The sequence below is a fragment of the Myxocyprinus asiaticus genome, chromosome 15, assembly GCF_019703515.2.
Source record: "Myxocyprinus asiaticus isolate MX2 ecotype Aquarium Trade chromosome 15, UBuf_Myxa_2, whole genome shotgun sequence".
NCBI lineage: Eukaryota > Metazoa > Chordata > Actinopteri > Cypriniformes > Catostomidae > Myxocyprinus > Myxocyprinus asiaticus.
Window position 1 is genome coordinate 33,240,681 of NC_059358.1, and position 14,203 is coordinate 33,254,883.

At 38.8% G+C, this 14,203-nt stretch overlaps 2 protein-coding genes across 6 annotated transcripts in view; both read left to right on the forward strand.

Annotated features, from left to right (window-relative positions):
• The first annotated feature begins 3,692 nt into the window (after nucleotides 1–3,692).
• LOC127453393 (acyl-coenzyme A thioesterase THEM4-like) lies at nucleotides 3,693–8,404 on the forward strand. Of its 3 annotated transcripts, none has more exons than XM_051719717.1 (6): nucleotides 3,693–4,075; nucleotides 4,692–4,887; nucleotides 6,152–6,314; nucleotides 6,547–6,657; nucleotides 6,792–6,916; nucleotides 7,373–8,404. In XM_051719717.1, the coding sequence occupies exons 2-6, from the start codon at nucleotides 4,695–4,697 to the stop codon at nucleotides 7,420–7,422; spliced, it is 642 nt and encodes a 213-aa protein (XP_051575677.1). In that variant the 5' UTR covers nucleotides 3,693–4,075; nucleotides 4,692–4,694; the 3' UTR covers nucleotides 7,423–8,404. The 3 variants fall into 3 exon arrangements, with proteins under 3 accessions (XP_051575677.1, XP_051575678.1, XP_051575676.1); XM_051719718.1 differs by having other exon boundaries at nucleotides 3,693–3,877; nucleotides 7,373–8,403; XM_051719716.1 differs by having other exon boundaries at nucleotides 3,693–4,239; nucleotides 7,373–8,399.
• A 1,944-nt stretch (nucleotides 8,405–10,348) lies between these two features.
• Nucleotides 10,349–14,203, forward strand: part of LOC127453278 (nuclear receptor ROR-alpha B-like) — a 61,314-nt gene continuing 57,459 nt past the window's right edge. For all 3 annotated transcript variants that reach the window (XM_051719517.1, XM_051719520.1, XM_051719518.1), the window contains exon 1: nucleotides 10,349–10,847. In XM_051719517.1, the coding sequence (XP_051575477.1) occupies nucleotides 10,790–10,847 (58 nt within the window). In that variant the 5' untranslated portion in view covers nucleotides 10,349–10,789. The remainder of the gene's footprint in view (nucleotides 10,848–14,203) is intronic.

The following is a 14,203-nucleotide window of genomic DNA, read 5'->3' on the forward strand; positions in this document are numbered from 1 at the left end:
CTGTACAACTGTAGTGAACAGAATATCTTCTCAGAATGCACAACATGTTGAACATTGAGGCAGATGGGCTACAAAAGCAGAAGACCACGTTGGGCACTTTATAAGGACCAACTGTTCCTAATAAAGTGCTCGGTGAGTGTAAGTCATCAAGCATGGAAGTAGACAATGGAGATGGTGATCTTCAACATGCAATTTCAAAACTGATGATTGCATTCATTTGTTAAAATATGTCATGCGAAAGAGGAAAGCAAAAGGATTTTGATAGAAAAGATCACATGACCAGTTTCATGTGATTTGAGGCAGCACTGAGTATTGTGACTTTTCCTAGGTGTCAATCCCTTCTATCCCTTTTGTTATGAGAAATTGTTTTGCAATCTGATATAAGAGTTAGAAAAAAAAAAAAATGCAGTTCTGTTAACCTGCTGATCTAATTCATGTTGCTTTCAGTCAGACCCTTTTTGGAAATTCAAACAAAACACTGGACAAAAAGTTGCTTGCTGCAGTCTAAAATGAAGGAATATGCAGAATGTAATACAGTGGGGCGGGAAAGCGTATACTGAACATATTTACCAATGATTATCTTTTTTTCATGGTAGCTAATTTCATGTTAGCTCTGTATTGTCAGAGCAGGACACACTGATCTGCTCTAACGTGAGCAATCAATATAGGAACCTGTAATTCCTGAAAAGGAAGTTTTCTCCTGAATTTTTCCATATCACTTTGAAATACATTTCCAACAAACATAAAATAATATTTAAAATAATTCAACTTCATAATAGGTAATTGCTTTTATAGGTCTCTTTGATGACTGTGAGTGACCTTTGATCAGAATTTAGTCATTTTCCATATAGTGTACCATTCCCCCTGTAGTGCTCCGCTCTTTTTCCTATGTTGATATCGATTTTTATATAAAATGATCACGTGACCAATTTCATGTGATTTTTAAGCAGCTTGAGTATTGTAACAGTCCCTTGTGTTCGAGTGTCTTTACAGTGAAACCAGTGAAAACAATTTAGAACAAAAACTTTCATACAGGACAACTCGGTGATTAAACACAGAGCACTGAATGTGATCAACATCACGGTTTGAACAGAGTTTAATGGTTTTTAATGTTCTTTGTTGATAAATGGCCAGGCCAATCATGCTTAGCTCTCCGATGTGCAGCTGTCTCTCCTGTTCCAGTAACCTGTTTAACGTTTTTCTTCGTACCTGTTGAAACATCACACAGGTTATAACGACCTGTTCCTGTTCCATCAATCTGAACTGCATTAACAAGGCAAAGCAGGATTTGAATCCTTCTCCCTTCAAAGCAAATACCACACAGACAACTATTCAAAGGGGGTGTGGTCCATAAAGGGAAGCTACAGTGTGGTCTTTGTAATTCCAATGTAACTTTTTAAAATGATCCTGCAGGCAAAATGAATGTAGCAATAAACATGTAGACATAAAGAAACCCGTTCTTCAGGCATGCATTTTATTCATATTTTCATGGAGTATTTATTCAAGCTCAAACAGGATCAAGAGCGGACAAAAAGAGCATTATAACATATTTGAGAACTCTATCAGGATCCTCTTTAACTCCCTCTGACCATCAAATGATCATCCTTTCCATACATGATTACACAGATGGTCTATAGCCTATAGTTATGCAATAATCAGGGTACACTGTATAATTGTGTAATTTGTTCTGAGTAACAAACACTTGTTTGACAGCTGCTATTTGTCCTAGAGTATGTATCTATTTGAACAGAACAGCAGTGTTATCTATACCTGTGCATTCAACTGCATATATTGTCAAGTAGCCCAGGCAAATACATATTTTCTCTGAAAACGATGCTTTTAATTTATTAGCCATTATTTGTGAAACATGAGCTTGTGTTTCATGATTAAGGCTCATAGATTTTACGGTCCCACTGAGGAACCTGAACCCGTGAGAAACAAAAAAAATGCCAAATTTGCCTTCTGATAGAGGAGAGCTTTAAATTTCAAAAGGTCCACCATAAGTACTTTTGTTTCCTGAATCAATTTGCTCATTCTAACCCCTACGGATGATATGCTGTTATTACAACTTCTTTTCACCAATGTTGACATACCTGTATAGTCATTCCCAGCCAATTTTACAAATGTATTAGTTAAGATGCATACCGTTTTGTTTAGACACACTTTAGTTTTTATAAGAACATACTTCCAGATATACATAGTAGATATTTTTTAGAAAGTCAATGAAAAACTGTCTTCTGTACTGTACATCTATATACTGACCAGAATGAGAGAGGTGTTCCAAAACTACATCTCTCTCTGTTGGGCACTTTCTCTGCGTTTTAGGTCTTTGTCATAGCCATTGAGGCCAAGACCCTCAAATTCAGCTTTCAGCTTCACACTCTTAATTCTGGTACAAGTAAAAACATAGTGTCAGTGCAAGACATATTAACTGCTCTGTTTAGCTCTAAATTAATCTGTAGTTGATGCACATTGTTGTGTGTAATCTGATTACAAAGTAATTAGTTCTTGTAATGTAATTGATTTTTCATTCAAAAAGCAGTGGAAACAGTGGGTGTAACACATTACATTTTAAATTGTTGTAATTAGATTACAGTTACTGACTTTTTATTAATAAATTTAAATGGCATTGTGTTACACATTTAAAAAAAATATATATATAATATTTATATAGAATAATATATTTAATACATGAATTATATTAATATATACATCTGTACATATTAATATGCATGCGATAATGAACCAGGTGGAAATATAGACAATATTTTGAATTTGTTAAGCAAAAACTTAAGCAAAAAGTAGAGAATAACTTACAAGCAAATTAATCAGCAATGTTACTACTTTTACACTAAAAAAAGTAATCCATTTACAATTTTAGATTAGTCTTTATTAATTGGTAGTGGATTATTTAACTTACCCAACACATTATGGATCTATGTATTTTTCTTTGCCAACATCAAGATTTTAGGTTAAAATGTATAAGGGTGTACATCTTAGGTCCTGTTACTGGTCACCATTCTTTTCTTTGTATCACTTTTTGAACCTTCACTAGTTCATTTTGAATGGTCCTACAGTATGACAAGTTTATTTTTAAAGGTACAACTATTCCAATTAATATTGAATCTCTTAATGAATGCAAGTTTATCAACTCTGCGTGCATTATAATTATAAATGAAAAGAAAATGAGGTAGAATAGTTTCAGAGTATGTTACACCGCAGGACATGTCAAACCAAATGTGTTTGAGTTCATTTCTTTACTATTTTCTTCTCTCTCTATATACATTTGTTTACCATTTCTTTCTTTATATATTAAACACTAGTGTTCTAACTCTGATTGTTAATGACAGATCTGGATGGATACCTGTCCAACTCAGCAACTGTGTCAGTAATCTCTTCATCTTTCTGTTAGATAAAGAAAGCAATGGACTTATGTGCGCACATATGTAAATTGTATTAAAGAAATACAGTATTTCTGTACCCTTATTCTGCCCATCTCTTTCTACACAAGCGAAAAACAAAACATTGTGCAAAACAGATAATAAAAAGTCAGTGCTCTGAAAGTACGGGAACCCCAACGTTGCTGTGGCAACAGGCAAACAGGATGTTGTAATCCTTGAACCCACCAATCCGGTGCACGTATTAGCAACACGCGGTTAGAATGACACGCGCAATGACTCCGCGTGCTTGAACTAGCCGATCACTGATGACGTCCATGGTTGTGAAAGTCACATAGATCACCGGATTGAGCTGGTCTTTTTTCATGTTAAAGTTGGCCGTCGTTTTACACAATCTTCTATCGTTAACTAACTGTAAAAGAAATAGTTTTTTGGACGACAGTACGACAATCACGTGCTGATACGTTTACCAGTTTGAGGTATGAAACACTAGCACTAGGCACTAGCCGGCTAACTAGTGTTCACAGCATGATCGGAAACCCGGAAGGTTGAACTGTCATCAGTTAATTACATCATGTCATATTTATTTGTAGTAGTTAATTAGATATTGCGAAGACGATATCTTGGCCTTCCAGGACAAGAGCACACATCTGGCTGTGCTACATTTGTTTGGACAGGTTAGCCAGCCACTGCGTTTCTTCGTAAATCAATAGACTGATTTGCTGTCATCATGTTAGGACACATAGCGAGAAGACTTTGCCACCTCCATCAGATATCAAATGGACTGAGAATAAGCAATCTTTTCCAGCTGCTCTTTAAAGAGACCAGACGTCCTGTATCGGTATGGTTTATTCATGCCTGTTTTTAAGTAGTCGTATTAATGTCGGATCCTGTGCATGAAAAGTGTATGAATTAGCTGTCAGCTGATGTTTGTTGTGCTGTCAGAAATGTGTCACGCATGCCAGCAAAATTTCAAGCAAAATGTGGCTATATTGTCCGCTATCAATCAGCAAAACAAGAACAAACAGTTCCTGTAGTGCAACATTCCTGAAACAGACACGCACCTTCACCTTGCGTCTGTTTTTGGGAATAATATTCTGCCACAGCATTTTTATATATATATATATATATATATATATATATATATATATATATATATATATATAATGTATATTGAGCAATAATGTACTTGCTTTTTAGCACTGTTTTACCTGGTCAATAATCTTAAAACAAACTCGAAATTATTTAAACTAGAAAATAGATAAACAATCTGCAATGTTGCTCTTTGTCCAGACGATGTCGCTGTGGCCCTTCAGCGCAGCTATGTCGCGGGACTTCAGTCAGCCCAACTCATCGTGGAGTCCCGAGATGCGCAGAGTGTACGACCACTATAATGCACTGTGTGAGGTAGAGACCGAAAATGGAGAAAAAACGAGGGGGCCATGGCGGAAGTTACCCAGCTACAACCGATCCCTCAAATATGCTACAGGTGTTTAATGCCAAAGTTGTGGGTTTGATTTCCACAAAACACACATACTGATGTAATGTATACCTTGAATGCACTTTCTTGCATTGGATAAAAGCATACCAAAGGCATACAGATCATATGCAGAATCTCTAAAAGAGGGCGGGGTAACTCCAGAAAAGGGTTAGGTCAACAACAAAAGGGGGGGCGATGCTTCCACAAACTTTAGGTTAGGGGCTCTGTATATCTTTGCATCATTTATATCTTTTATATCAAACCGCCGTTTGGAGCTCCCAACCCTTTTTGGAGCTCAGCCTGCAGGCAGCTATAGCTATCCTTCTGAACAGATGTCATTGTAGAAATTCACTATTCACAGTCATCCATGATTCATTTAATCCATGAGTGAAAGTGTCCAATAACAGGGCAGTTACTGAGATTAAGCGAGTAGTATTCAGCTGGTCATGTGATGCTAACATGGCAGCCCCCATGAGGGGACCCGCTCCATGTAGAATAAAACAGCTTTTATAAGGTTACTGAAATGACAGGAGTCTTTATTTCATGTGAGTGGTTATGATTAAATACATGTTTTTTGTTTTTGTTTTTTTTATTACTATTAATTTATTCAGGAGTAAAACTTTTTAATGAGTAAAAAATTACTGAGTGCACCTCGAAAATATTAATCCAAGCCACTTAAATCCATTAGGGAATCGAAGCAGAACATTATTATAAGTCACAGTGACAAAAATCGTAATTGTATATTGTTTCCCTTGATATTTTCATTGCAGTTAATTTCAATGAATAGAATTAACTGTGCATTAATATACTTATTTTGTGTGGAGCAACTGCATGCCATATTCTTTATGAAGGCTGCACATCCTAAACAAGCTGAGAGCTGTGCTTCTGAATGACTTCATTGCTATTTTGTACATCGGTTAAACAAGGCAGTGACTAACATTTAACTTCACATTGGACCTCTTTGTAGCATGATAAACAAAACAGTTAATACAATTTGAAATAAATTACAAATAGAAAGCAACCAATGCACATGTCTGTAAATGGTTAATGCTTTACAGTTGCAAAAATACTAATAATAATTAATAATAACTGACTAAATGAAAATTAAATGCAGTAATTGATACTTTGATTATTTGTAGCAGCTGTAATTGTGATTGCGGTCATTTATTTTAATAATTGTGCAGCCCTATTATAATTGACCTTTTTTCCTGAGATAGACATGACAAAGTTTTTGAGTGTAAATGTTGAATGTCACTTTGTTTCTGTCTGGTAGGGGGCGCATACCTCAGCAAGTTGATCCAGGCAAAAGCTCGACTTTTCACAAGAAGTGTTAAAGAGCAGGGCGCAGCATTCGAATATGTGGTATTTGTCAATAAGGAGGAGAAGAGCTGCGTCTGTGTGTTTCAGGCAGGACATTTACTGGAAGGGGCACCTGGGTGAGCGAAAAGTGCTTTCAAAATAAGATTGACACATCCAGATTTTGTACATCACAATGTTTGAAATATTAGAGCTAAATGTTTGAAGTTCTTCGCTTTAATGCAAATGACTAAAATTGAATGCAACCTTTTTAGGCACAGTGAACCCTAGCTCTCATTTGTGAAGGATGGGGGAATCCCATGTTAAGTTTTCGAACAGGAAGTGATGTCAGACTATTTTCCTGTGTGGTAGGCATGTACATGGCGGAGCCATAGCCACCATGATTGACACAGTGACAGGTACTCTTGCCGGCTACCTGTCAGGACCTGTTATGACTGCCAATCTTAACATCGACTACCGCAGGTGAACTAATATTTTAGTGCTTCAGAAGCATTTAAAAGGTTTGAGAAAAGTCTTACAGTTTTTAATGATTTTAGAGATTGGTTATCTGTGATCTCAGTGAATATTCACCTGTTAAACCCTGTTCTCCTGTACAGTCCCATGCCTCTGGGTAGTGTGGTTCTATTCCACAGCAATCTGGATAGAATAGAGGGGAGGAAAACCTTCGTCACTTGCAAAGTGACCAGCACTGATGAGTCCAAACTCCACACAGAGGCCACAGGTGGAGTACACAAAAAAAAATACACAAACATCTGTAATACCTCTGTGCATATTATATAAGAGAGCAAACAAGCTGTTGTCCCTGATGCAATCAGTGTGAAAATATGCATAAACACCCAATTAAAGCAGACTACATTAAACCACATAATGCACACACCCATGTAGACTCACTTCACACATTTTACCTCCTTTTTGCACGCTGATACCACACAGCTGAGAGACCAGTCTGTCACTTATCATGTGTTACCGCTGTGTCACAGATTCTTTAACACATGTTATATAACAAAATGTAGTTATAGACATATCATATAGACACACTTGCATATATGCATATCTTGAACACTTCTTTTGATGAAATGCATTACAGATGTATTGCAGAACCATTTGTAGTAAACGGATCTTATGTGCTGATCTTTTTTCTCACATGTTCTCTCAACTCCTTTTTCTTTCCCTGCAGCTCTATTTGTGTCAATAAATGTGGGCCATTTATTTGGAGCACGAAGCTGAAAGTAGCCCAGAATCCACCACAGGGCTGTGTGCATATGTGCATATCTTTATACACGTGAGTGAGATTGCAGGTGTGTGTCTGAGGTGGATTGTGTGTGTGCGCGCACGTGCAATGACCAACTGATCTAGCTGATATTTTACCTCAGCTTTGTGAATGAGGTATTCAGAAATGCACACATGTAAGAGTTACACAGAATCCTCCATGTATTCACAACTGGCTGCCTCATTTTTTATTATAAAATTGTATTAATCCTTTATATTTATTTAGAGTGGATTTACTTTTTTACTCTACTTATTATTATTGAGTAATAACATATTTGCAAAATGAAAACCTCTGTGGTCTTTACACTTTTTGGCAGTGCCATATTGCTTATGGTGTTCAAGAAAATTTGAGCATATTGTGTTTTAAATGGAAATGTGTGAATTTAAATGACCTTATTATGCTTATTATTATTGAGTAATAACATATTTATCTGCCATCATTCTTTAACATTAAAGCCACAAATCTTGAATTGTGTGGTTGTTGTTTATTTCCTGGAAAAGTTATTTTATGAGCTGCCTTTTCTTAGCTCTCAAATTGCTTAATTTATTTAGTCCAGTCTGTATGTCAATCAGTCAACCAATCAGTCAATTAATCAGTAAGCTGCACATTTTTAAATGCATTTTCTAAAAAAAACCGAAAGTGTCAGTGCTGTCATTTCAAACTGAAGCTAACTGATCTCGTTTCAAGTTGGAATGATACCACAACATGTCTCTGTCAGTTTAAATCAGACCTGTCCAGCATCATGAGATTCTGTTTTCATCTGTCTTTACCAAAGAATACATGAAACATTCAGTAATCACCTCCTTTATGCTATGTCCATTTCTCTGTATACTGTGAACCTCGTTCTTCCTAGCAAGTATGAAGGTGGATGGTTGTCCACTGTATTCATATTGTGTTCGTGCATTAAATCCATTCCACATTACTACATTATATTCCAGTAAATTTGACTTAATGACACCGCAGTGTAACGATAATGAATGACACATTGTCCACATCAGAGGAGTGTGCATTCATATGTGGAGTCTTTGAACTCAGCATCTCTGTGTCAATACTGTCATGCAGTGCAGTGTAACTTCATATGAATGCAGCCCTAGGTGCATCCTGTGCTTATGTACACATACAGTACATATTTTAGATTAATTTTCAGCAAATTATCCCACTCTCTCATCTCAGAGAGAGAGAGAGAAAGAAACATCTAAACTCGTCTCTTTCTCTGTATCTCTGTGGTGGCCCCTGCTGTCTTCCACAGGCCCCTCGCATGTCACATATATAGGACGCGGCTAGAGTTGGGTTTCTAACTCTGGAGAGGGCCGAGTGTGCTCTGTTCAAGTGGGCTTTGCGTGATGGCTTCTGTGGGAACACTGAAGCGATGCTCTGTGGGGAGATATTTTCCATGTGTGGTGTTAACGTTCAAACCTCTGTCTGACCAAAATGCCATTTTCCTCATCTCACTATTGCCTTGAAGTCAAAACCTTTTACACGTAGCTTGCATATTCGAGACACATTGGCCTTTTTATCTTTAATAATGACAGCAAACAGTAACGGAAAGAAATGCATAAAAATTATTAAAAGGAGCGATCCAGTACTGAATCGATATAAACTGTGTTGTTCGTATTGAACAGTCTGTCAGTCTTTAGCATTCTGTTATTAACTGTATCTGTTCATGCACTCAAGAAATGAAATTATTACCCTTAATTAAATTGTAGAAAGTTTTTACTTTCTGACTAAGTTTAAGTCTGTTTTTTTTTTTTTTTTTTTTTTTTTTTTTTGAGCCAACATAATTTATTTGGATAAGGTCAAACTAATGTACTATAGTAGTTTTAACTCAACTTCATTAGGTTCTTTAAACTGGGTTTACTATGGTTTATTTTAATTCATTTTCTTCTGTTGATCCAAATTATTTCATTACATTAAAGATTAGTATATAAATACCAGATGAGGAAGTGCAAGGACAGTGAAACTAAGCAGCACTCGAATCAAGTATCACTTGAAAGTGAGTCACACATGCCATTCTTTACTACAATGATAATTCCCCAAACTCCAGCATAACAGACACTCTTTTTAAATGCCAATAAACCAGAACACTAAACAATTTCTAATTTCTTCTTATTAACCTCATGCTCAAAAATGCATCAAATAACACTTAATTTCAACATTTTTTCAACCTATCCAGTCCCATGCAATCCTCTGCCCAGTTTTAACAATGCTACATTTACACCACAAAAAGTATTAATGTACTCCCAACTCAAATGGATTAAGTAAACTTCCATTTTTCAAATTTAAATGGATAGAACGCAATGAAATCCAGTTGTGACAAAACGATCTAGAATTGTGTTGCTTTAGTCCATTTTAATTAAGTAAACTGAACAAGCAGTAACAATCCTTTCTTTGAGTACTCAGAAATGTGATTATTTCCTCCAAGACCTAAGGTTTAAGGTTTAGGTGTACCTGAAAACTGTCAATATTTATTGGTTAATTACTATGGAAACGGCTGAATTTATTAAAGTGTGGATACACTGTCATAGTCGCCACGTCATCCAATGACAGTTCAGGCCTTGTAGCATGTAGTGTTCAGAATTCATCTCTTCACGTTAATATCACAGTGAAAGTATGTAGAGTTACATGAAACAATTACAAGTTTATTCTTTGATTAGTTGTTGCAGTTTGGAATTGAAAATAAACCGCATGGAAATACAAATTTTACTATCAGCAAAAAAGGTGTCTTTTGTTAATAATAAACAATACATTCATACAGAATTAAAGTGGACTTAAAGGCTCACACAATTTCGCAGTACTCTTCACTCTCCCGTTAAATAATTACTCTCGCGCTTCCCGCGCCTGTTACATAATGATTGATGACATAACACGGTACTGGCTCGGGACAGCGCCAGCGCAGCGCGAGCTCGGACACAGCCATTGCGCGCGCCAGAGGCCACTCGGTCAATTTATCCAACAAGTGCCCGTTTCTCTCTTTCTCTCACTCCAGGACCGGTCAACGATTTTTCTCTCTCTTTGAAATGACAGTTAGGCATGTTATTGGCATTCAAGCTACTGCTGAAGCGAAGCGGAGGAGCGTGTTGACATAAACCTTATTTGTTTATTGACCAACCGCACCAACTTTTAGACAATTATTGAAAAATGACGATGTGCTTGTTAAAACGTTTGCGGCGTCCTGGTCGTTAAGGTGTCAGCTGTTTCTATCTTTATTTTCAAACTAGAATTATATTCCTTATGTAATTAGTGAAATGAAGCAGCACTTAACATAAGTAAACAACAAGGTAAAGAGGAAGGACGTGTGTTGGCGCAAAGTTTTGACTTAAAGTAATGGAAAATGACGAACCCGAATCGCCGGACCAGAACAATGTCAACACTCAGACTAGAGGTAAGGGTGTCCTTCATTAACCCATTACACACCTCTATGCTACATTAGGAAAATGTTCAGATTGGGTGTGCTTATGGGCATGTGTGGGTTTGTGTGCGTGCAACACACATTAGTGAAAATGAAACATTGCTCAAACACGCACCCACATATAGTGATAGATATGAGACCAGTTGGTGCCTAAAAATACACCCCTTATGTGACAGTAAGTGCTTGTCTATGTCTGCCAGCAGTCCTATACTAACCCACAGCGCTTGTGCCAAGCCTATGCCAGCGAAACCACAACTCTGGCATGACTTCTTCCTCTGATCCAACACCAGAAGTATGCATTCATAACAGTGTATTTGTGCTCACTGTGTTGCCAAGTGCATGACTGTTAAACGTTGTGCAGTGTCACTTTGTCTGTGACTTTATATCATTCTCAGTGTAGAGTGGGATGGCAGCCAAAATCAAAACATTGCTTTGTGTCAAATTTAGAATGCATGTAATTTGGGCTGTCACGATTATGAAATTTGGCTGACGATTAATTGCCTGTTTTAAGACTATGGCGATTATTGTCTCTTTAGGGGTTTTCATGATTAATTGTCATATATTTGTCATATTTCTTAAGGTGTGCTTTTTTCTGCATGTGTTCTTCATATACCTTAAGAAGTCATCTTTAAATATTTAACTTGAAGCATAAAAATCAAATAATAGGGATAAGTGATTTCCTTTTAAGGCTTTAAAACTTATGAATGATATGAAAAATAATGTTTTAAATATCAACATATTTCTAAATATTTAAAATATGTCTCACTTTTTGGTCAACTTTTGTTCCCTTACGACTCAGTACACTTGACATTGCGTTTGCTAACGCATATGGGGAGTGTCCTTCCACACACCTAGTTGAAACCTCTCTACAATAACGCCAATATTCTAATTTTGGCTATGATGTTTGTTATAAAAGCAGGCGTGCAAACACCATTCCTCAGAATTTTCTTCAAGGCAGTGATTCATCTCTTGTCTAGAAGCCCTCTACTGCTTCACCGTCGACTACACGTGTCAGCAGGCGGGACCTTCATGGCAACGAGAAGACTCTCTGCTCCCTTGCAGTGTTCCAGTGAACATCACTCTGCCTCGCCGCTTGATGCTTTGTTGGTGAACATGCCGCTTCAGCATCCTGATTCCCCGCAGTGCTTCGGCAGGAGTTGTGTATCTTTACAAGCAATTGTATATTGTTATATTGTATGTATATATATATATATATATATATATATATATATATAGGTTCACTTACGTGTTCAAGTATTTTTAAAGATGTCGTTCCGTAAGTGTTCCTTATGCAAGAGGCACATCCCGCCGTCAGATCAGCATAAGACCTGCATTCATTGTCTGGGCCATGCCCACGCAGAGTCAGTTCTCATGGAGACAGACTGCCCTCACTGTGAGGGCATGAGTCTAAAGAGACGCTTCGCTCGCGGATCGCCCTCGTTCTGAGGGACGATTCAGCCTCCTGGGCCCTCCCACCTGCCTCTTCAGTGACACCCAGGGATCACACAAGGAGGCACGGCCGGGCCGCAAGTTCGAGCAGGATGAATTTGAGATGGTTCTCGTGCCGGCACACGCCCCGCGAGCCCCTCAATTTCCATGTAACGTGTCTATGCTGATACATTATGTGCGTGACGAGCTCTGGCCCTCCACAGGAGTGCACAGCCTCGTCTCGTTTGGCGGTTCTGATACTGGGGATGATGACGATGTCATGTCTCTTGCTGCATCAGGCGAGTGGTCAGTGGATGACGCTACTGGCCCTTCCCCCAGCGAGGGTGAGGAGCGTGTACACGCCACTGACAAGAAGATGCTTTGCGTCCTTTCAAGGGCAGGCGAAGAGCTCTATATCGAGTGGTCTCCTCCAGAGGAACCTACACAATCTCGCCTTGATGAATGGTTCCTTCAGTCTGGATGGCATCAAGTGACTGCATCCCGTAGATCTGCCCCGTTCTTCCCTGAAGTTCATAACGAACTTTCAAAATCCTGGCATGTGCCCTATTCAGCTCGCTCTCGCAGTGATTACATCCTCTCTAATGTGGATCATTGGGAAGAAAACGGTTATGCCCAACTACCCCCCTGAAAGAAGCGGTAGCAGCACCTCTCTGCCCGGCGAGTAGCAGGGCATGGAACTCACGCCCCATTCATCTTTCTAAGCCATGTCAACTAACGTCCGCACTGACTGGAAGAGCATACTCAGTGGCGGGCCAAACTGGTTCAGCACTCCACGCGATGACGGTGCTCCAAGTTTTCCAAGCTAAGCTCCTCAAACAAATGGACGAGCAAGGCCACTATCCAGAAACATTCAAAGAGCTCCGCACTGCAATGGACTTAGCACTGTGAGCCACGAAAGTCACTGCACTGGCAAGTATGCGCTTCCCCCAGTGCGCCTCCTTCATTCTGTCATCAGCAAAGTCCGAGTGGACATGAAAACAATTCTGTTAATTGTGCCGAAATGGCCCAATCAGTCCTGGTTTCTGGAGATGGTAGAAATTCTGGACGGGCCTTGATGGGAAATACCGCTGAAGAAAGATCTTCTCTCTCAAACACAAGGCACGGTTTGGCATCCCTAGTCAGCGCTGCAAAGCCTACACGTGTGGCCTTTGAATGGAGCCTGCTAAAGGCCACTAGCGCCATCCACGAGATGCCTCTATGCACTAAAATGAAATGTGTTCACTGATTGGTGTCTTTCACATGGCAAAGACCCAGTAAACTGCCCCATACATGAAATTCTCATATTTCTTCAAGAGCGATAAGACGTAGGACTCACTCCATCAATGCTCAAAGTTTATGTGGTGACTATATCTGCGTATGACACACCTGAAGCCAGCGCCACTATAGGCAAAAATGATTTAATCATAAAGTTCCTTAGAGGAGCAAGATAATTAAATTCACCTCGGCCGGCTACAGTCCCAACTTGGAACCTAACTTTGGGCCTAAAAGCGCTCTCAGGGCCTCGCCTCAAGCCTTTGGACTCTGTTGATTTACGCATGCTCTCCATTAAGACCACACTACTGCTGGCTCTGGCCTCAGTAAAACAGGTTGGTGACTTACATGCACTATCAATTGACAATTCATGTCTAGAGTTTGGCCCCGGTTTGTCAAAGCCACTGTCAAACCCAGAAAAGGCAATGTGCCTAAAGTTCTAACCATGCCCTTCAGAGCACAGATGGTTCACCTTCAAGCTTTCTTCCCTCCTCCATTTAATTCGGATGAGGAACAATCCTCGCATTTGTTATGCCCTGTGTGGGTGCTACACACATACGTTGCGCTCACCCACCAGTTCAGACTGTCTGATCAGCTCTTTGTGTGCTATGGAGGACGCATGAAAGGAA